The sequence below is a fragment of the Copidosoma floridanum genome, unplaced genomic scaffold (assembly GCF_036245765.1).
Source record: "Copidosoma floridanum isolate Cflo_tuat_1 unplaced genomic scaffold, Cflo_Japanese_pri ptg000019l, whole genome shotgun sequence".
Taxonomy (NCBI): domain Eukaryota; kingdom Metazoa; phylum Arthropoda; class Insecta; order Hymenoptera; family Encyrtidae; genus Copidosoma; species Copidosoma floridanum.
The window spans coordinates 3,671,140-3,692,372 of NW_028321896.1; the positions used below are offsets into that span (position 1 = coordinate 3,671,140).

General features: G+C 41.1%; 1 protein-coding gene across 1 annotated transcript in view; it reads right to left on the minus strand.

Moving 5' to 3' along the window:
- The window catches only part of LOC106646182 (neural-cadherin), a 96,612-nt gene that overhangs the window by 52,941 nt on the left and 22,438 nt on the right, over positions 1–21,233 (minus strand). Inside the window, exons 2-10 of the mRNA XM_089593280.1 lie at positions 14,026–15,575; positions 12,404–12,595; positions 12,000–12,246; positions 11,706–11,925; positions 11,333–11,609; positions 10,665–11,260; positions 10,407–10,553; positions 10,120–10,311; positions 4,116–4,306 (exon numbers count right to left, since the gene is read on the minus strand). Coding sequence (XP_089449406.1) covers positions 4,116–4,306; positions 10,120–10,311; positions 10,407–10,553; positions 10,665–11,260; positions 11,333–11,609; positions 11,706–11,925; positions 12,000–12,246; positions 12,404–12,595; positions 14,026–15,508 — 3,545 coding nt within the window. The 5' untranslated portion in view covers positions 15,509–15,575. The remainder of the gene's footprint in view (positions 1–4,115; positions 4,307–10,119; positions 10,312–10,406; positions 10,554–10,664; positions 11,261–11,332; positions 11,610–11,705; positions 11,926–11,999; positions 12,247–12,403; positions 12,596–14,025; positions 15,576–21,233) is intronic.

Here is a 21,233-nt window from a genome sequence, read left to right on the forward strand (position 1 = left end):
GTATGATTTTAACATGCCAAAACAAACGATTGCTAGTTATAAACCCATTTCTCGTTATTCCAAATCAAAGCCATATCGAAGGTAGATTCGCGTTGTCCTACAGAGTGCTCAATATATTTTCCAACAACAAATATGTGTCTTTTAAAAACCATCCCCCGGCGCATCGTAAAGTTAAAAGCAATAATCCCACCGATTTGGCAGAATATACTCGAGTGTACGCATAATTTACCATTAATTTTGAGGGACGTACGCGGCAAGATCGAATTAACCCTCGGAAAAGAGGAAAAATGACACCAAAAGGCACCTGAAGTCCTTGACGCCAGCAGTTCTCACGGCGCAAAGAAGAGAAGTAGGCAGGTATCTTGCGAGGAAAAGAAAAGATAGCCCGACACGGGGCAAATGACTGTTTCTCCGTTTCAAAAGTTAGCCCCGAGTGCGCGCAGGGCAGTTACGGCGGTGGTGGTGGTGCACACACGCGAGAAGAATCCAAAACTTTTTCCACTAATCATTAATCACCGGTATAAAGCGCGTACGGGGCCGTGGCTGCTTCGCGTGTACAATCATCGCGAATATGTTCGCGTTTGCCGTACGTGGGTTGGCGCGTGTATACCGCGGTGTACCCGCTAGCCCTCAGGGAAATTGCTCGGCAAAGTTTCTTGGCTCTCGGCTCCGATGTTGGGGAGAAAATGGAGGGAGGGAGCCATGGCGCTCCGAGCGAAAAAGCGAGACGGAGCGTACAATATGCGTATACGTATGCGAAAATTACAGAACGGTTTTTCGTTCGATCGCGCATAACGACTGTGCGGATGCATCGCGAACTTGTGCGTGCAACGTAAGACGGGGGCTTATTTAAAATATACATGGGTTCCGCCCATCGGGACGGCAAACAAATGGGTGTACACCGCACACGATACGAGGAAGTACGTGGAAAGTTGGGCGCTCTCGTGTGATGATGATGCGCATTTTTTTTTTTTTTTTTTTTTTTTTTTTTATGGAAACGTCTTCCCATTGTGCATGAGTATAATGCCCGCGTCTCTGGCGGCGAAAAATTCCTTGCCCGTATCTCTAAACTTCGTTTTGACGTCCGCGAACTTTACCTCCACCGGCGCCGAGCTGGGCTTTTATGTGCCTGCCTTTTTTTTTCATCATTGTTGTTTTCCCTTTGTGTTTCATTTTGTTTATTTTGAGGGGCGACTATGGGTTTTCTCGGTGAATTGAATTACGGGAACTGTCTTTCACGCTTTTATCGAGAGAAATTTTTCGGAAAAAAGAAGCTGCTATTTTTTTACAACCTCGACTAGAAAATAGCCTGTGGCGTTTCTGTTGGCGCTAGAGTACTAAAACTGCCCATGTACCCGTGCTCGTACGTCAGACTGATGAAATTGAGGTATCGGAGTATGTACGTTTTATGTTGTCTGCGTGACGTGAAAATCAAAAATAAATAACAGTAATAACGTTACTGGCATTTTAACACTGATATTGATTTTCCATAAAATTCCCATGGATCTGTCTATATGCTACCCAAAATCACCTGTAAGTATTCATGTCGACAAAAAGGTAAACTATGGCAAATAATTTTTCTACAAATGCAGCACAATGTTTTTTAATCAAGAACTTCTTTCGGTCGATTTTTTTATCATACGTAGATGTCAAAACATAACTGAGATTCAATAGCGCAGTTTTTCATAGTGGGCTGTTTTAATTTTTCTCTCCGTCAAAGGTTATGTTTTCTCTTGGAAATTAAAACAGCAAAAAATTGCAAAAGGTCATCAAAAACTGCTCGTAACGATGTTGTGGCACGGTAAAAAATGTTAGGTTTTCAAAAAACAAATCTGACATTCGTTCGTTTACTAAAGAATACACACTCGTTCTAAAAAAAGTACTATTTTTATGTTTGGAAAAAAAATCTTTACGTATGGTTACTGAAAAAAAGATGAATTCTGAAAAAAACCAATCAATCGTACAACATCGAAGTATGGAGGGATATCAAAAAAAATTCCATACATGAAAAAAAAATTGTGTGCTTTCAAAAAATGCATATTTTCTTTCGAAGCATGCTCAAAAAAATATGTTTGTCGTCAGGGTACACACACCCACACTCAATACTTTTGTTTCTAAATTTATAAACAAAAAAAAAAACACCGTTTGTTCGATCGAATTAGTGGTAAAAAATATCAAAAATCACTAATTCGATGTCAGAAAAAAAAAACCAAAAAGCGGTGCGTGCCGAGAAAAAGTATTTTTGAGAGGAAAAAATAATAAGTGGCGTGTTGATTGGAAATACGTGACTGAAGTTTCAATTTTGCAACAAAGTCGGTGAATAAAGTCGTGATTCTGACAGTATCGGAAATAAGTTATACGTTGATTGAGACACACGTCACGCGTGGAATATTTAAAAAAGTGTACGTGCTTCTCCATAGCTACAATTTTATTTTTTCGTCAAGTAAGATGTCAAATATGACCTCACTTGACTCGAAACGGTACCAATGTAAATAATAATTTTTAAAAACTGTTACGAGTGGAGCAAACATTTAAATTATACGTTATGCAAAGATGTGTACTACTATACGTTTCTTATTAGTTTTTCTCTTTTTTCTTGTACTTTACAAACTGCCAAGTAAATTACTAGGCTAGAAAAAAATTTTACTTGATGTATATTACGGTGGAGTCTACATCCTGGCAGAAAGTATATACATAAAATTTTTTCTCCTCATGTAACAGTTATTTGAATTATTAATTACGTAATTTTTACTTTTATTTTTTATGAAGAGATTTGCTGGTTACTAAACAATCCCATTGTTTAATAATTTAATTTTTCATTGCTTTGAAGAATAAAATTTACTTTGATGTTCAAAAGAACTTTTCAATAAAATAATCAGATTACGTTGTAACGAGCGACAAAATCGTTGAAACTACCAATTTGCAGGATTTCTCTTTCACGTGAAAAAAAGGACAGCTTATTCCGTTTTGCACGGCATATATATGTAGCTGTGAGAAGCCATAGTATACGATCTTTGAAAAAGAGAATCAGTTATTAACAAGGGATCGGCTTGGTATAACGGTATGTGAAAATTACTATCAGAGGACACGAAGCCGCTTGTGAATTTTCAATTCAACCTTTAATTTTAGTCAACCACACACGTGGTGGCGCTCGAAAGATGTGTATTATATAGTGTGCTCGTGTGTTCATTGTGTGAGAGTGTGAAAACGAGAGAACGTTCGCATAGAGGAGACTGACGTAAAATGTCACGCAAAATTCAAATGTGTCAAAAAGTCGCTCGGCAAAATTTTCTGTGAAAAGACAGCCGATCAATATTCTGTACCGATAAAACTTGAACGCATAAATGTATCAAAACGACATTGGCTATAAAAAAAAAATCTTTTATTGCCTTATTTAAAAGTGTAAATGGAAACCTTCCACCACATGGCACAACAATATTACTTTCTATTAATACTTACTCGTCGAAAAATTTTACAACAACCTGCGATATTCCAAATGTTAAAGTACACTAGACTAGTCCTATAGTGTATGTGTCATTGTTAAAGGAAAATCGAGGATGCATCCAGCAAAAAGGGAAGCGTCCTCGACGTAAAAAGTAAAACAAAAACCTATATGCATACAAAAACTGTCTATAGAAACAAAAGGAGCGCAGCCAAAAAAGCCTTTTGTCATCGCTTTCCAAAAAGCAAAAACGAAACAGAAGAAAAAACAAAAAAACCAAAACTTGTGACAAATAGACCAGTCTCCTCTAAACGCACAACGAATAATATCGGCATCGTACACAATATCAATTAACGTGCATAAAAAACAATATACTGCCACGAGATTTGCGTGCAGGGCGGGTATAGATAAATACTTTGTATCTTATTAATCATCAAAAACATGTTTGATCAAGTTTGTGGTTGTTTTGAAAAAAAAAAAAAAATAATTAAAAACGAAAAAAGGAAAAAAACAAAAGTAAAAACCAAAAAATTGAAAAATACCAAAAATGAAGAAAAAAAAGTTTGTACGTAGTATAAAAAAAACTATGGTGTTTTTTGAAGTATCGTGCAAGCAGCCTGCACGTATATTATGTAGTATAGGATGATGCATTTTAAATGCAGTGTGGACAGACCTGGCTTTAATCGACAAGACTTTAGTCCCGACGGCCAAGTTTTCTTTAACGAAGATCGGCCCGTACACATTTTGCTCCCACACGGGCGGATTATTCGCACGGTCCACAACATCAATCTGTACCTCCACCGTTCTCGACAAAGGTGGGAAGCCTTTGTCTTGGGCCATCGCCTCCAGCTTGTATGTCTCGCGCTAAACGGCCACACGTTTGTGTTCGTGTGTACGTGTGTGTTTGTTTGCACACGTCAACAAATGGAAAAGAAAAAAGAAAAACAGCCATGGTTAGTCGGGATCATCGCAGGACATCGTCTCTCATTTTTGTGCCTTTTAGTGCTTCTATTTGATTTTTTTTAATTTTTTTTCGGGGATAGGGTAAAAATATCTTTCGACTCGGGTAAAAATACGTGGTTCTGCAAAATTATCGTAGAGCCATTTTTTTTCATATGTAAAGTGAAAATTTCTTTTTTTGCGCTTTTTTGTATGAAACGTTTTTTCTCGTAAGAAGTTTTTCAAAAGAAAAATAAAAAATGTCTTTTTTTTCCATAGTATCAATATGAAAAAATGAAAAAAGTTGTGTTTGTCATGAGCACCGCTTAAATCATCAGCGTGTGGCTGGGAGCTGTAGAAAAAAGAGAGGCTGGAGGTGACGGGTCCCGATGATCACTTAGACACATTCCCCTTGTGTGTTGCTCCCTTGGTACCTATATACATGTTTGCTTTTACTTACAGTATTATTTATAGCATCAACACTATGTTAGCATATTACCAAGCCGTTTTTTACGAGCCACACATTACGTCAACAATACTCGATCGTCGTTCTGTCAACATGGAGAAATCGACTCGTGTTATCAATGATTTTTACGTCTGCAATACACATGTGAAGCCCCATTACTTTCTGGCCTACACATCATTATATAACATCTACAAGAGTTTTACAACTACGTGCTGGGCGTTGCACATTATATTCATGTGACAAAATAATGCTTACTTTTGTACACATGAATGAATGTCGCAACGCAAATAGCATAAGGATTCGTCCATCTGTCCATTCATACATGTATGTGCTTATTAACATAGCTTTTATTTTCGCATAATATATACCTTGTTATTCAGACATATATATATATATATTAAGTATAATGCAAAACAGCTCGCTCGGGAGGATACTTATATAAATATGATGCTAGCGCATGGAGTACAAAATGTACTACTGCTACTACTATACAATAATAATATACTTTTGTTTGGCTCGTGATGAATATGATGATATAGCACAAATAATGGTGTATGTTTACGAAGAAAGATAGGAGAGAGACAGATAGCTGTAGAAAGAGAGAGAAAGAGAGGTAGAGATAAATATAGAGACAAATGAAATGTACGTAATAACATGGGGTATCAAAGTTTACAATAATTTAGCGATGATGTAATCATAATAATAATATTAATATTAACAATAATATAGTTAATGATAACCAAAGGATCAAAGCATAATTATAACAATTATAATAATAATAATAATAATAATAATAACGAGGACGTAAGGCAGTATTAGTAATCATAATAACACAATTTATACGAGAGTAGGATAAACATGGAGGATCATAATAATAATAATGCATAATGCCGAGCAATACGTACCGGCGCGTACACGCCGCACCCAACCATGCGTATGTATATGGAAGCTGTAAGCTGTGAGACTTTATTGTTGTCCGGGTAAAGAAATGTAAAAAATATCCGTATATTGCACTCTAGTGTTCCGTACGTATATGTTAACATATGCATCGAGTTGGCGCTCGAGTACCATAAGCGTTAAGCGGAGATAAGTAGATAATTAAGGTGTTTCAAAAATGCCCTCGTCTGCAGGCGCGTCTATGAGTACATGTATATGGCGGAAATTACGAGATCCTTGTGAACGAGGGCTTGGAAAAAAAAAACGAAATAAAATTCAGGTAAGAGCGTGAACACGAGAAGTGTAAAACCGAGCGTAAAACTGAAAGTTGCACGTGTAAACTCGTATGTGAGCTGAAAGGGGAAAAATATGAGAAAGATGAGGGTTTGTGAGACGAGGATGGGAAATAGGCCGTAAAAAGGTCGGCTCATCGTCAGTTAACGAAGAAAATCCGAGAATCGGTGGAGAGGAGGAGAAAAAGGATGGAGATTGGTGGAGTCGACTGAAAAACCATGTAGCTTTTAAAAACTTTGTACTCTCTAATGATCATGTGTGAAAAACCTCGTGAAAGACTATAGGTCGAATCATTAATAAAAACTGTATTTCACTCATTCGTAATTCTAGTGGTAATGTGCCCTATTAACTACACTTTTTATTAAAAATTTGAAGAAAATTATAATTATTCAGAGCTTTACTTACTTGTTTTTTGTTATTTCAATATTATTGATTAAATATGAAAATGATAAAGCAGTAGAGTTGTGAATTAACGGAATATAGTTTTTATGCTGAATCGCCAAGGGCTTTTCAAAACCGTAACTTTTAACAATTTTGAAACAAAAACTATATGGTTCTTTTTTTTCAACAAAACTAGCATGGCTTGGCGCGGCGTGTTCTTGATTCTCGCTCTGGACATGTGATTTTTTTTTTGATTTTTTGTTTTTTTTGTTTTTTTGTTCATCGTAGCATACAAACCTGGCTTTTATCGACGTCACTACAGTACCCATTGTGACATTTTCTTTGATGTGAATGGGGCCGTATACAATCTTATCCCACACAGGAGGTTTATTGTTTCTGTCTACGACGTCTAATTCAACGTCCACTTCGGCAAACGAGGGCGGTGTCCCTCTGTCGGAGGCGCTTACTTTCAGCCGATACTTCTCTCGCTATTGGCAAAATATTAACGGGCCGTCAAGTAACACAAGTACACTTTGAGCTTTAGAAACACACTGTACAATTTTTTGTTTGTTCATCGAATCAAAGTGAAAACTTGACTATTTATCATATCATTAATTGTGTCTTCTTAGTTCTTGATTTTGTCTATAGTCTCTCAAATTTTAAAATACATATTCATGTACTGTTATTTTTCGTTAAAAGTATTGATTGTTTTTCATTGACAATAAGTAAAATTTTGTTTCTTAGTACTTCGTTATAAACACAAATATAGAGGCAGGTGTGATAAACATAATAAAATATCAAAGTAGATAAACGTTTTTTCCAGCTAAATATAACTATTAATTTTTGCATTATTCGTGCTAGAAAAACTGTTTATTTTAAACTGTAAAAAATACACAAGAAAAATAAAATTTTTAAATGAAAGACTTTACACTAATCCAAACTGAAAACGTCTGCTGGTTCATTGTGCTAGAGATAAGGATAGTCGCAGTTTTCAATTGAAAAATGTTTTGTATTTAACATCTAAAAACAATACTGTTTAGTACCACAAATATTAATGAAGGTTAGAATAGTGTTAACCCAACACCAATAAAAATCGTCTGTAAAAAAAAAAAAAAAATAAAATAAACAAACTGCTATGACTATACTTGTCTTTCCAATTCTAGCACCTGGAACATTTAAATTTGTCTAGTTATGTCTAAATTGATCATTACTGTAATTAATTTTAGAATTAATTTTACAATAAATACCAACTGACGTTTATTAATAATAACTTAAAATAGCTAGTAATAAAAATGTACATAAATAAAAAATAATGTGTAGATAAAATAATGATCGGAAGATATACCATACATATGCAAATAATAAGGAGTTAAAACAAGGTCACAAAGAAATAATTAGAAGAATTAGAATTACTAAGAGATATTAGCCAATACTGTTACTGTGCTGCTTTGATTAATTTTGTTATTTCCTCGAAGCATATTGTCAACACAAAGGATTTCTCCTACTTACTGATAAATAGACCTTTTTTTCATCGTCATCATCATCATCATCATCACCATCATCATCATCATCATAATCAAATCCGAAGAAAGAAAATGGTGCAATAAACACAAACATAAATAAAAAAGATCGAAATTAGTCGTCATTACGAAAATAAAAATTGGCAGGCATTTTGACCATGCAAGCATAATATGCGTCAAAAGGAACAGGAGGCAAGGCTTTTCGGTTTACCGATAAAGGAGTGAATCGCTTGAAGGACACAAGGATTTTATTAGTAAGGAAAATCGCAAAAAAACGTGACGACCCTTCATCCGGCTTATATAAGTTTCTCTTCGTTAACGACACTCAAAAACCGATGGACGTTATGCGTTATTTGTTTCTTTTTGTTTGTTTTTTTTCTGTTATGCTCGACAGTCGTATGCTGCCCCAATCACAGAAGAAAAAATGTCACACCACGGACAAACTCTTTTATTATTGTTATTATCTTACGGTCTATTTTGTTAATGCTCTCTTCAAAAAAATTATTATCTGTCAGTCGTGATGATTTAGGAGGAAAATAAAGCATGAAAAAGACATGACAAACATGTTATATAATGTTAGAGACAAAGAAAAGAAAGTGACAGATGTAAGTAGAAACAAATGCAAAAAAAAAAAAAAAAAAAAAAAAGGAAAGAGTTAATGTTTGTAAGAAAAAGTTGGCTAGAAGTTTTGTAAAAAAAAGTATCAGAAAATTAATCTAGGACAAGTAAAAACATAACAATTGTATGTGAGATTGTAGAAATGAGAAGAGAAGTATATTAGTGAGCGAGTGAGAGACATACGATGAGAAGAAAAAAAGTTAGGTTGGAGAGGGAGCGAGAGCGAGATCCGTTCCTGTAAAGTATTCAAAAAACACATTCATTTAAAATATGCAAGCATTGTTCAAAAAAATTGTTTATGTCTGATGCACCACAAAATGCGTAGAAGTCGGTGTACACCGTATGTGGGGCTCAAAAAATGTTGTTCCCACCTGCTCCTGGAAGTTCAAAAAAACATCACTTCCCTTTTGAAAAAAATCATATTAGTTTCATTTCTTTGCTTACGAGAGAAAACATTCAAGTTAAAAGCACACAGTCTTTCGTAAAGCTTTTTTTTCCCTTTTGCGCAAAAAAGGGACAGTGCGCAAAAAAACAATTACATTCTTGGAAAAATTTTTATGCTGTTAGTAAATACTGCATGTCAAAATATCTTCTTCCTCTTCAATCAACCGTCGACTGAAGCCCGATGTTTTAATTTCTTTTCACAAAAAAGTCAGAAATCATTTGCAAAGGTCCGTGAAACAACGAGGTACAAAAAATATCTACAAATCTCATGACTCACACCATCGTAGACCGTGATTTGCAAAATTATTTCCTTCGTTTTTGCTGCTTTTACTTCACTAGCGAGTTAGAAAAAAAAAAAAAAAAAAAAAAAAGTCGACTGGCAGCGTGCGTAAGTTTTTGATCGAGAGAAAGAAAAAGATGGACAGATCCGCTGCGTCAAAATAGCCCCGAATGGTCGGTCGATTCAGGTACGTGAAGCATTTAAGGAAATCAGGCATAGCTAATAAGTATTTACCATAGTGAACACATTGTGCATGTCAATGGGAATAAAATTCTATACAAGTGCCGTAAAAAAGAAACTTATTTTCGTTGCATATTAGTGATATAAGGAAATAATTAATTTTTGGTCAAGAATATTAGTATATACGAGTCTTTCGATCATGTTTATAAATATTATATAGGCAACAAAATGATTGTGTTGCATGAATGTTTGTCAACGTAATATTCATGTTGATACCTTACCGGCATTACATGAGATACCATAATTTTTCTCATCCCTTACATCACACAATCCAAGAAATACGAACATCTAATGTTATATTCGTTCGGTCTATTTTCTCAATGTAAAGGTTCAACACATCAACCGAATGTTCGTAAAATGATTTTCATTTTCACTGCAACCTTTGTACAACTACAAGTACGAAAAAAGTATTCTACTAAGAATATACGTTGTCACTAATTCCGTTTTTTACTAAAACCAAAATAGTTAGATCGTTCGTAATTCAGAGACTACGTGACGTGTAAGATTCTTGCAAAACATGTATTTCTGCCGATAAGCATCGTTATCCAAGCATACTTACGTCGAGCGGTTTTTTCAGCACGATCCAACCAGACTCCGGTTGGATCTCAAAGTATTCCAAACCGGACTCGTCATTAGGTGCGCTCAACGAGTATACTATCGCTCCGTTGTTATCAGCATCTTCATCCGATGCTGAAACTCGAAGTATATTTGTACCAATACTCGCGTCCTGCTTCACATTTTCGACGTATTTCTAAAAAAAAAACGCAGCAAAATTGTAGATGCTTGATCCTTCAACTCGTCCCAACGTGATCTAGTACTTTGCCATCATTAAGTTGTGTTACTAACTTGACGATCGAACAAGGGTGGGTTGTCGTTGGTATCCGTGATTTCGACAGTAAACGAACAAACACCCTCCAACGACGGCTCGCCCTGATCCGTTGCCTTGACTGTCACCGATACGAATTTGCCATCGTCACCTTCGCGATCGAAAACCTAAAAATAAATCACATAGGTTCACAATTCACCGAATCGTGTCGGAAACTCTGCACAATCATCCATCCGCATTTGAAATGCTACGATAATCGTCACATTGTTCTGACCAACCTTGTTCGTCGAAACCTGGCCAGTTTCCTCGTCCACCGTGAACTTGGTACCCTTTTGATTGGGCTGTTGTACTATCGAATATTTCACCTGTCCATTGACACCCTTGTCCTTGTCGGTGGCTTGCACTTTGATGACTGGACTGCCATTAGTCGCACCTTCTTCGACCTTGGGATAGTAACTCGCGCAATCCTTGAACTCGGGCTTGTTGTCGTTGACATCGGTGATGAAGACGACAACGACGGCCGTGCTCGTGTGAATGTTCTTGGCACCGTTGATGCAACAAGAGCCATCGTCCATCGCGGTGACGTTCAATTCGTACTTGTCTCGATCCAGGGATATTTGCTTGTTGTGGAGACGAATGACACCGGTGATCTCTTCGATGACGAATTGCCCGGACGATGTACCACCTCCCACGAAACCAAAACGCACCGTATCACCGTCCTTATCCGAAGCTACGACTGTCGTCACCAGCGTGTTCGGCCCGGCATTTTCGTCTACGTTCGGGGTGTACACCTGCTGCGAGAACTTTGGCTCCTCGTCGTTCTTGTTCTTCGTGTAGATACGTACAGTAGCCGTACCACTTTTCGACGGCACACCTGTGATTGAAATTACATTGCATCTACATCTTAAGACATTTTAAATCTACATTTCCAGAAAGATTATTATACCTTTATCCTTGGCAGTGACAATAAACTCGTAGTACGCATTGTTATTGTCGGCATCGAGTTGTTTGTTGTTTACTATGAGACCGTTGGAATCGACACTGAAGTGGTCGTCGGACACCAGATAATCTATTTCCGCGTTTACTCCAGAGTCCGCATCCGTGGCTTTGACTTTCAATATACTTGTGCCCAGTGGAATGTCTTCGTCTACGTTGTGGGCTTGATAATCTGGCAATTCAAACTTTGGTGCATTGTCGTTAACATCCGACACTCGTATAGTCAGCTAGAAACAGAAATGGGATTTCATCAGCCATCCGAGTCTCAGTCATGTGGCACTGCTTTCGAGTATACGTCACTCAATGACAAACTTTGTACCCACCTCGACCGAAGTTGAGAAGCCGCCCGAATCTTCGGTGGCCGTGACCAGCAGTTGGTAGATGTGGGGTTGCCGTAGATCTTCAAAGTCCAGTTCTTTGGCCAATTTGACGATTCCGTTGGAGGGTCCAATGTTGAACGTCCCGGCTGCACCTTGTCCTTGGGCTTTGAGCGTGTAACGGATCTCGCGGTCGGCGAACGACTTGGCTTTCACCGAAATGATGCTACGAGTACGAAATAATTCCACAGTCAGTAATGGAAAGCATCCTTAATTACGCGTATTGATATCGCAACTTACTCTGAATCCTTTTTCTTGTTCTCCGGTATCTCGGCCTCGTAAGCCGTGAGATAAAACTGCGGCGCTCGCTTTCCTCCGATAATCGACAATCTCTCTTCGGGGGTGGACTGATATCGCCTCTCGTCGATGCGGCCGTTCTGGTCCTCTGCCTTGACGTAGAGGACGTACTCCATGTCAAGCTGGAACGGATCCGAGCCACGAGTTCGCACGACCCCCGACCGCTCGTCGACCTCAAACCTGCCGCCAGCTGCAATTGACACGGAACACGTGTACAATCTATTTTTTTTTTTTCCCAAATAAATATTGTTCACTTCCTCCATTCAACAATTACAAATCACATGGTGATCTTTGTCCCGACAATCTGCTAATAATTCTAAAGTAAAAAAACAAAAAAAATCTCATACTTCTGTCTCGGACGATGAAATAATGAATGTTGCTGTCGGTGTCGGGATCTCGAGCCTGTAGAGTAAAAACGTGCGTGTTGGGCGGAGCATTGAGCTGTACCACGGCCTGCATGGGCAGCGGCCTGTTGATGAAGTACGGCGGCTCGTCGTTAACGTCCTTTATGCTAATGATGACACGCTGGTTGTCGGTATCTGCGGGGATCGTTTCGAATTAAGGCTGGCACTTTCGGACCATTAACGCACTCGCTAGTGAAAGTGCTATGGGCTTACACGTGTATTCATACACACATGCACTAAATCATGCGTCTTACTAAATCGAAGGATCATTAAAATTACGTCACATGGCGAGTTGCTCAAGTATCCCCGCTTTTCTTCGTTTCTATTAGCATGTCTTTTTTTTTTTTTTTTTTTTTTTTTTTTGACCTTTTTACCGTGAATAAGAAAACTTTGATGCTTTTCTATGTACAAAAATAACATGCTGGGTGCAAAGTGCGCCAAAAAAAAGATGTAAGAAGAAAAATAGTCAATAAATACTGACATTAGAGTATTACATTTATTTTCAATAGAAAATACACACTCAAAACTTTTACAAATTGGTCAAACTAAATGTCAATAAAATAGATTAACCGCAGGCCAGTAAATATATTTAAAAGCCACACAAAACTATATGTTAATACAAGCATTGCGATAGAAACTGCTACTTACATTGAAAACCTTTGGAAGCCATAGAATGAAAAAATAGAAAACAATGGAGTTAGTAAAGCTTTATTGTAATGCAATGTATCGATAAGATTAAAATTTTAGGATTAACTTGGTAATTCCGGCTTTGTAAACTCTACGACGCTAATCATAAGCTCTCGTGTATGTATTCATGTACGAGGACAGATGTCCATAGTTCGCGTAACTGATATTTCACGAGATAGCGGTAAACGCGACGCAACAGACGTCTTTGAACGAAAAGTAACACACAGACACCTTTGTGTACCCCACGAGAGATGAAGAAATGAAAACAGTGCAGAGAAAAGAATTTCAAAGGAGGGAAAATGAACCGTACGTGCTTATGAAGAAAAAAATTTTGTGTTGCGATGGTAAAAAAAAAAAAAAGGGTGAACAAAAAACCTTGCGAACCCAAGAGAGGAGTGAGCGTATTTTATGTGAAAAAAGAGGATTCAAATGATAGCGTAGGCTTTGGCTTTGTATGAAAATTGTACCGTATCCGTTCGAGCAAACGACCTCGTCTGGACAAAAAGAGGGGATTGAATCTTCCAGCGTTGTATCGGAAAATAACAAATACAAGATACTGTTGAGAATGAGTTTTTAGTTTGTAAGAAAAAAAAACAAAAAAAAAAAAAAACAAAAAACAAAATTTCAATACTCCGAACGAAAATATGTATTTGTATTGAAAATTAACAACGTGAGCCTTAAAATTAGATACAATGTTGTTAGATTTGTCCCCATCGCGCCAAATAGATTTGTAAAATATTGCCTCTAGAATATGTCTTTTTTTATAGCTCCAGTTACCGAGATCCAAGTATTAGGACCGACAAGAACATTTCCAACAACATCGTATCCATACAGGTACAGTAGCGTCGTAACGAATTAATCAGCCAGACATAGGTTACCTGGATTTGTGACCGTCACCCAGAAATCGATCGTCTTCTCGGGCCCGAGTTCCTCGTAGTCCCACTTGTGGTTGACCCTAACCGTGCCATTGGCCGCTACGGTGACCCACTTGTTCTCATCCCTTATTTTAAAGGTCTCCTTGTCGTTCTCTTTCTCGAGGTTGAAGACAACCTTTCCCTCGACATCCCCGTCCGACTCGGCAAACTCGATCTTCTTGGTCGGCCTCACCGCCCTCGGAACCCTCCTTCTAATCCTGTGCACCTGCGGCCTGTCCACCTCCACGTTGTCCTCCTCATCGTCGATCTGCTCCTCCTCGTCCTCCTCGTCATCCTCCCCGTTGTCTATCTCCTCCTCGTCCTCCTCGGTCTCCTCGTCCAGGTCGATCTTTTCTCCTCCGGAGGTCAAAAAACGCACCAGGACCCTAGCCGGGGCCGCGGCCATCCTGCTCGGCGTCCCGATGTCATGCGCCTCCACCAGAAACTCACTCTCGGTGTCCAAGTCCGGGGCGACTTCGGGCTCCCCAGCCAGCAGCAGCTCCCCGGTCTGGGGGACGATGATCACCAGGTTGGTGGGCGTGACGAGCTTGTACGCCACCTTGTCGCCGTCCGCGTCCTTCGCCAAGACCCTCCCGATGGTCGAGAACCTCTTCCACCTCGGCTTGACGCCACTGCCGCGCCTGGCCCGCTGGAGCTCGTCCAGGTTGTCCGGGGAGATCTCGAAGCTGTAAACCATCTGCTCGAACACCGGACTGTTGTCGTTGACGTCGAGGACGTTGACCACCCCCTCGATCCTCGATGAGCTGATGTAGTCGCTGTCCGACGCCCGCACCACCACCCTGTGGCTGGACTTGAGCTCCCTGTCCAGAGGACCCGCCGTCACGATCCTTATGCCCTGCTTGGGGCTCCTCAGGGTGAGGTTCAACCCTGTCTGCTTGAAGTGGCTCTCGCTGAGGGCGAAGAGCGGTGGGCCGCCGTCCTCCTCCAGTATGCTGTAGTGCACGGGAAAGTTACCCCGGGCGTGGAGTACCGGGAAGCCGTCGACCGGGGTGCCCGGGGGGGAGTTCTCCTCGACCTCGCCCTCGCCCAGCCGGTCGTGCGAGAAGGTCAGCATGTTGCGCCGGTTGATCACGTACAGGTGGAGCTCGTGGGTCTCGGTGCGGTTGGGCCGCTCCTCGAGGACCACCAGGTTGACGGGCCTGTCGACCAGCGGCGAGAGGTCCGAGGTCGTCATGACTATGCCGTTGTCGAGGACCGTGAAGAACTTGGAGAAGCCGGTCTCGAGGAGCCGGAAGCTCGAGGGCACCTGCTGCTGTTGCCTCGAGGGGGAGCCACCCTCGAACTGCATGACCTCGAAGCCCGGGTAGACGTCGTGGGGCAGGACCGCCTGCATGGCGCTGCCGTTGCTGCTGTCGTCACCGGGACCCCATAGGTCGGCCGAGGCACCGGCCACGAGGACCAGCGCGCAGATGAGTACGCACCGCATTGTCGGGGTCTTGTGTGGCTGGTCGCCGGTGGGTATTACAGCTGCATCAGTGCGGGGGTACGGCCACCTGAAACCGAACAAGCAAGCATAGAGGTGTTATCTGGGTGACGAAAATGACAAATGTACGTGAATTTTTTATTGGAAAGCCAATCAAATTGAAAGTCAAATGGCCACACAATCGCAAAGAGGGGGGCGGTCCATTACGCAATCTGGACAAGCTCATTTTGCCTGAGGTCTTGCGTATACATCGGATCTCCGATCGCGCGCCTCGCGTCTAAAGTATACGTTACTTGGTCGTATAGGTATGCACGTGTAGTGTCGCAACTTCCTTTCACGCCGTGTATACAATGTAATAATGTACGTATGTGCATTGAGAGAAAAAAATGAATCGCAGGGAGATGATAATCGCACGCGCCCAATGCCCACTACAGTTGTTGCAAAAAAGTTCAAGATCCCCTCTGTACGTATAAGTATATTACGATGAACAACGGACCGTTTGTTTGTGGTAGAGGTATTTTTACGAGTGTGCGCACTCATGACACCATCGCATTTCGTACATGGGTGTTCAGCTGTACGGTACATCGCCAAACAATGAATGTCCGGCGTTGCGCTGATACTCGTTCGTTTTGTATACGCGTTGTACCTGTGCAGTTGTCGAGTCCTTGCTGTTTGCTTATAACGTACGTGTACCTATTTTGCCATTACCATCGACATCGTCGGCAACAATCCGGATAGCTTGTAACCATACGCAGATATACACACACGCGTACCGAGGCCGGAAATAAGAACCGGCGCGCACGAAGCCGCTATTGTTAAGTAAGTATAGTATATATTATACACGCGCGTATAGAGCCCGAAGGATGTAGGTATGTACGTAACGTGCGTACGCCCTTCCCTGGTTTCAATTTATTCGCCTCTCTTTGGTTCGATGATGTCGTATGTTTTTACAAACTCTACGCCCATGTGCGTTATGGACCGGATGCCGAGGGGGTCAAACGCGGCTCGTTTAAGTTCGAGGCTATTATGTGCACTTGTGTATAAGGACACATGTGTTGTGTTGCTGGTATACTCCGTTGGGCTGCTTGCGGGATCTTAATATGAATATAATGCCCATACGTATGTTTGATATGTATATATTATGGGGTATGGAGCCCGATGAGATTGCTCGGATGAGATAAATTGTTTTGTGTGTGTATACACTGAGATGTGCTGGACAAACGGACGGAGATGTTTGGCCGGAGGAAATGCGGGACGCCTTTATTTATCGTCACGGAGATTTTATTGATAATTTTTTATGGGATTTTACAAGTGGTTTTTTTTTTGTGATTCTTCATGGTGATAATTTACTGTGATACATTTGTTAAGTGTGTATAATCGGTACGATGGCTACATCGTGAGTTTTCGCTCATTGGTTCGAGGAACAAAAATTGTTCTTTCGGTTATTGGAAACGATGCGACGGCGTTGTTTAATCAGGCTTTGCGAGCGATTATGAGAATTTATCCTTGTCGCCGGTTATGGGAGAAAATAAAAGGAGGAGGATACGTGGGGAGCGCCAATTGAAAGGGCGAGCTCTGCCGACATAAACGTGTTTCCCCCCCCTCCCCCCTTCCTAACGAACGCGTGAGTGACAGTTATAATTTCTTTTTTTCCTTTCTTTAATTGAAACAAGAAAAGGGCAGAGTGAAATGAAGCGCAAAAAATCCACGAGACCGGCGAGCGCCACTTTCGTTAATTTGCGAGTGAAAATAAAAAAAAAAAAAAAAGTTTACTAGTGCGCTAATCGAATGACGAGACTACACGAAATTACACACTTGAGCTCGGAAAGAGGAGCAGATGCTACGTATACGCAACGGCGCATATTAAAACAGCTACGTAAGCCTCGCGTTACAGTCGGTACTTGGCACATGGTGCCGCAGTCGCCACTCCTGCGTTCTACTTTTTTTTTTTTTTTTCAATTATCTTTCTCATTAAAACAACTGATGCACCGTTGAAAAGGTTCGTTACTTTTTTTTTCTCACGGATTAGAAAAAGTCTGAGTTTGATTTTTCAACCGTATGTTCATATCCATACGTACCATAAACTCCATTTAACTATAATTGCATCATGGAAGATGATTTGTATCGTATTTACCTACTCTAAAAAGATATGCCCGTCTATAGTTACTCATCTTACATAGGTATTTTTATTAATTTTCGTCATTTATTCCACAGTGCTGCTTTCTTGTGACTATTGATACAAAACATCGGTTGAAAGTCTAACTGGTCATTCTGCGAGCCAAAAACAACTGTTTCCCCAAACTGCCCAACCATAGCTCTGAATCTCATGATTATTTACAAGCAAATTAGATAAAATGTATGAAATATTATTTCAATCGAACAATGCGTGTAAGCCAATGGTTATGCTGCCAAACTCCGTTTAAAATAATGAATCGGTCATAAGGGTGACTTTGGTCTCAAAAAACGAACTCGCTCACTGCACCTATAAACACTATAAATGTAACGCAGACCCGCCTACAGTTGTTCATCTCTCGTTGCCCGGCACCACGGAGCTTTTGGTGTCGGAACGAGAACAGATGCCTCTGCACGCGAATAAGAGCACCGACACTCCGCCACGACTCAGCCGGGGATACAGAAACGCGACACCTATAATCCCTTCCACCTCCCGTGCTCCTCGTCTTCTTGTTCTTCTTCGAGCGCGTATTAAGTAACTCTGCCTTTATGCACATCAGTCGAGGGACGGAGAACACGATATTCCCGGGGAGAAAACGATACGTCGTCCTAGTCCACCGCTTCCTTATTTGCCTCGACTCGCCCGCCTGTAATATGTCCAACTGCCAACGGGACACGTGGCGCGCAGGAGGGGCTGCACGGAGCCGGGATGGAAGAAGGACAAAAATTACATGTGCTCCATCCACGTGCGGTGAGCGATGCCGGCTTTTGGGTCCATATATATGCTTCGGCATCGTTGCGGAACTTTTGGAAAAGATACGAGAAACAACGAAAGCTGGCAGATGAAAAAAAAAAAAATTCGATTCGATGGCTATACGGTATGCAAATAAAACCCGTCGCGGTGTACCGTATGGATGTATAATTTTTATTCGCACGCTCGATTCCTCGTCAAGGCGTGTCCTGTGATGAGGCTCTCGAAACTCTATATGTAGCGCGTCCGGACGCTGAATGATAAATCTCCTGAGCGCGTTAATAGGTTTAGCACCGCCGTCCCCTGTATGTATAGGTGGCTTTGACGGCGCCTATATACATGGGCCCTCTCTCGCTTTCTTCCATCTCTTGTGTATATATATATATACGTGTGCGCTCGCAAATCCTCCCTCTCCTCGTCATTCGAGAGCACCATCGGAGCGAGCGAATACAAAGTGAACCCACCGCGTACTCTATATGGCATTATTATATACACGCGTCGTACTATCCTCCTCCGCCTGGAAAGCTCTTTCCGCCAATTCAATTCGACTCGATTCAAAGTGTTCGTTTGTATACTCGTGCACCCCGAGCGTACATCGGATCACGGGGTTTTCAAGCACACACCACTCCTCTCTCTTTCCCTATATATACTATTTCCACGTTTTATAGTCAGATTTTCATTTGAATTGCTTTGTTTTTCCCGTACGTGATGTTATAGTATCAGGATAACGTATAGTATGTGTAAAAGGACTCTAAACAAATTTCAAAGGAGCTAGTGCAGGTGTCTCGTGGATAAGGATGAGCCTTCATTACTGACTAGTCTACCAACAGTTTCTGGAAAAACCGAGCAACGGTTCACTACACCGCATCACTTTTAAATCAATAACTGTGAGATTTTGCGCTTCAAGTCCGATGACTGATGTAACACGACTTCACTTCGTAATGTAATTACCACCTGTCTCTTCTTTTGATCGCATAGTTATGTTTTGATTACGCGATCTGCCTTATCCCTGCAATTAATGAGACACCAGACCCATATCATCAATAAAAAACAAACAAACAAAATAAAAGTTCCCCACGAGACATAAAAAAAAAAGCTCATTCCAAGTGGGGATATCGTGTCTGCCCTCCTGAATAAATCACCTCTCTGTCCCGAATGAACGAGTCCAACGCGTCTAGGTCGTGTACCAAAGTCGATAAATCGAGGAAAGGGTTGCTCTCTGCATCCAGCTCCGACTGACTAATGCGTATATAGTAGATACGGTGGAGGGGCGTACGAAGGTACCGAAATAAATGCCCCGAACACGTTATTACTGCTCCCCTTCCCCGCTCTTTTTCCGAGCCCCGGGAGCTAATATATCTGCTCCTTTGATTTAGTTGCCGGTGCGTCGAGTACCACCATTTAAAACAATCGTCCTTTTACATCCAGGCGTTCATTGACGAATCGGCGCGTAAAAACAGCCAGGTGTTTTTATTCGCAGCCCTATCCCAACTTTCTTCCAAAGCTCCGATGTATCGGCTCGTTTCTTATGCGAGACTGGTTAGTTGCCGGGAAAGCCGGCTGATTGATTATTCAACGGGAACTAGAGCTGTGCTGTTTAACGTTTTTTAGCGCCAGGAAAAAAGGTGGCATTTGAAAGTATAATTTCCCCTCCGATTTTCGAGGGACTGGCCTGGGGTAGGTTTTTCCCTTTTTTTAACGTTGGCTCTTTACATTTTCCGAGAGTGGATTGTAATGAGTAGCCGAGATCGAAGGGCTCCGGTGACTACAAAGTGAAATTGAAAGGTAAGGTTACCTTTGGCAGGATCAAGTGTGTTATTTCAGAATCACCGAATCAACGTCCAAAATCTGTTTTTCCCCGTCACGCCTCGTTTTTTTCTACTTCTCGAACAAAAAAGGCACCGTAAAACTTTCTTCGGGGTCCTGTTTGATTAAGATGTGTTCCGATGCCTGCCTCAGTTGTTTATCCGTTTAAAACTCGCTTCACACTCTATACTTAAGTATTATTGACATACACATCTTTTTCCCGCCAGTCACAACGTAACCATCCTCTTGTCATAAAAAAAAAAACACTCGTGAAGCATTGGAAGAACGGAGACCGAAAGAGAAAGACAGAGATAAACACACACGTGAAAGGGTAAGTAGGTATGGCAAAAGAACACCTGTCAGCAGGACCCCTTTCGGACACACAATAAATGGGCACGCGGCTATTATTATCGTGCGCTGATGGGGGGGCAACCAAACAAAACAACGCGACGCTCGGAGTCATAATTTCCGCGCTATACGTGCCGGCGGAAACCGGATATACCCCGGAAGGCACAACGAGAAAGCAACGAGTAGAGCGCGTGCCTGTATACCTACACGTTTTACATGCACTTACATATTATATCTCTCTTCCGAAATAACCGAACGGAACGAGAAATGCGTAAGGTATATTACAACATTACAAGTATACGCTTTGCCATTTGCATAAGGGTATACAGGGTGGGCATTTTTTAACAAGATATACGTGAAAGGGTAAATGTAGAGGGAATCGCCGAGTGGACCCCGTAACGACTCGTGCCGTTCGCGTGCAGCATGTACATGTGTGTATTTAAACGTGTGAATGCCAAGCGCAAGATGATGACAACAGATCCCAGGTGGAAGAGAATAGCCGCGTTGTATCTTCCCATGTACAAATGTAACGCGAGCCGAGAGAGGAGGTAGCACGCACACCTTTTTGCACCCATAGGTATATACATATATCTCCGTGCTCTTGCTTGCATTGTGCCCTTTTCACTTTTGCACTCGAGAAGCCTCGGTACT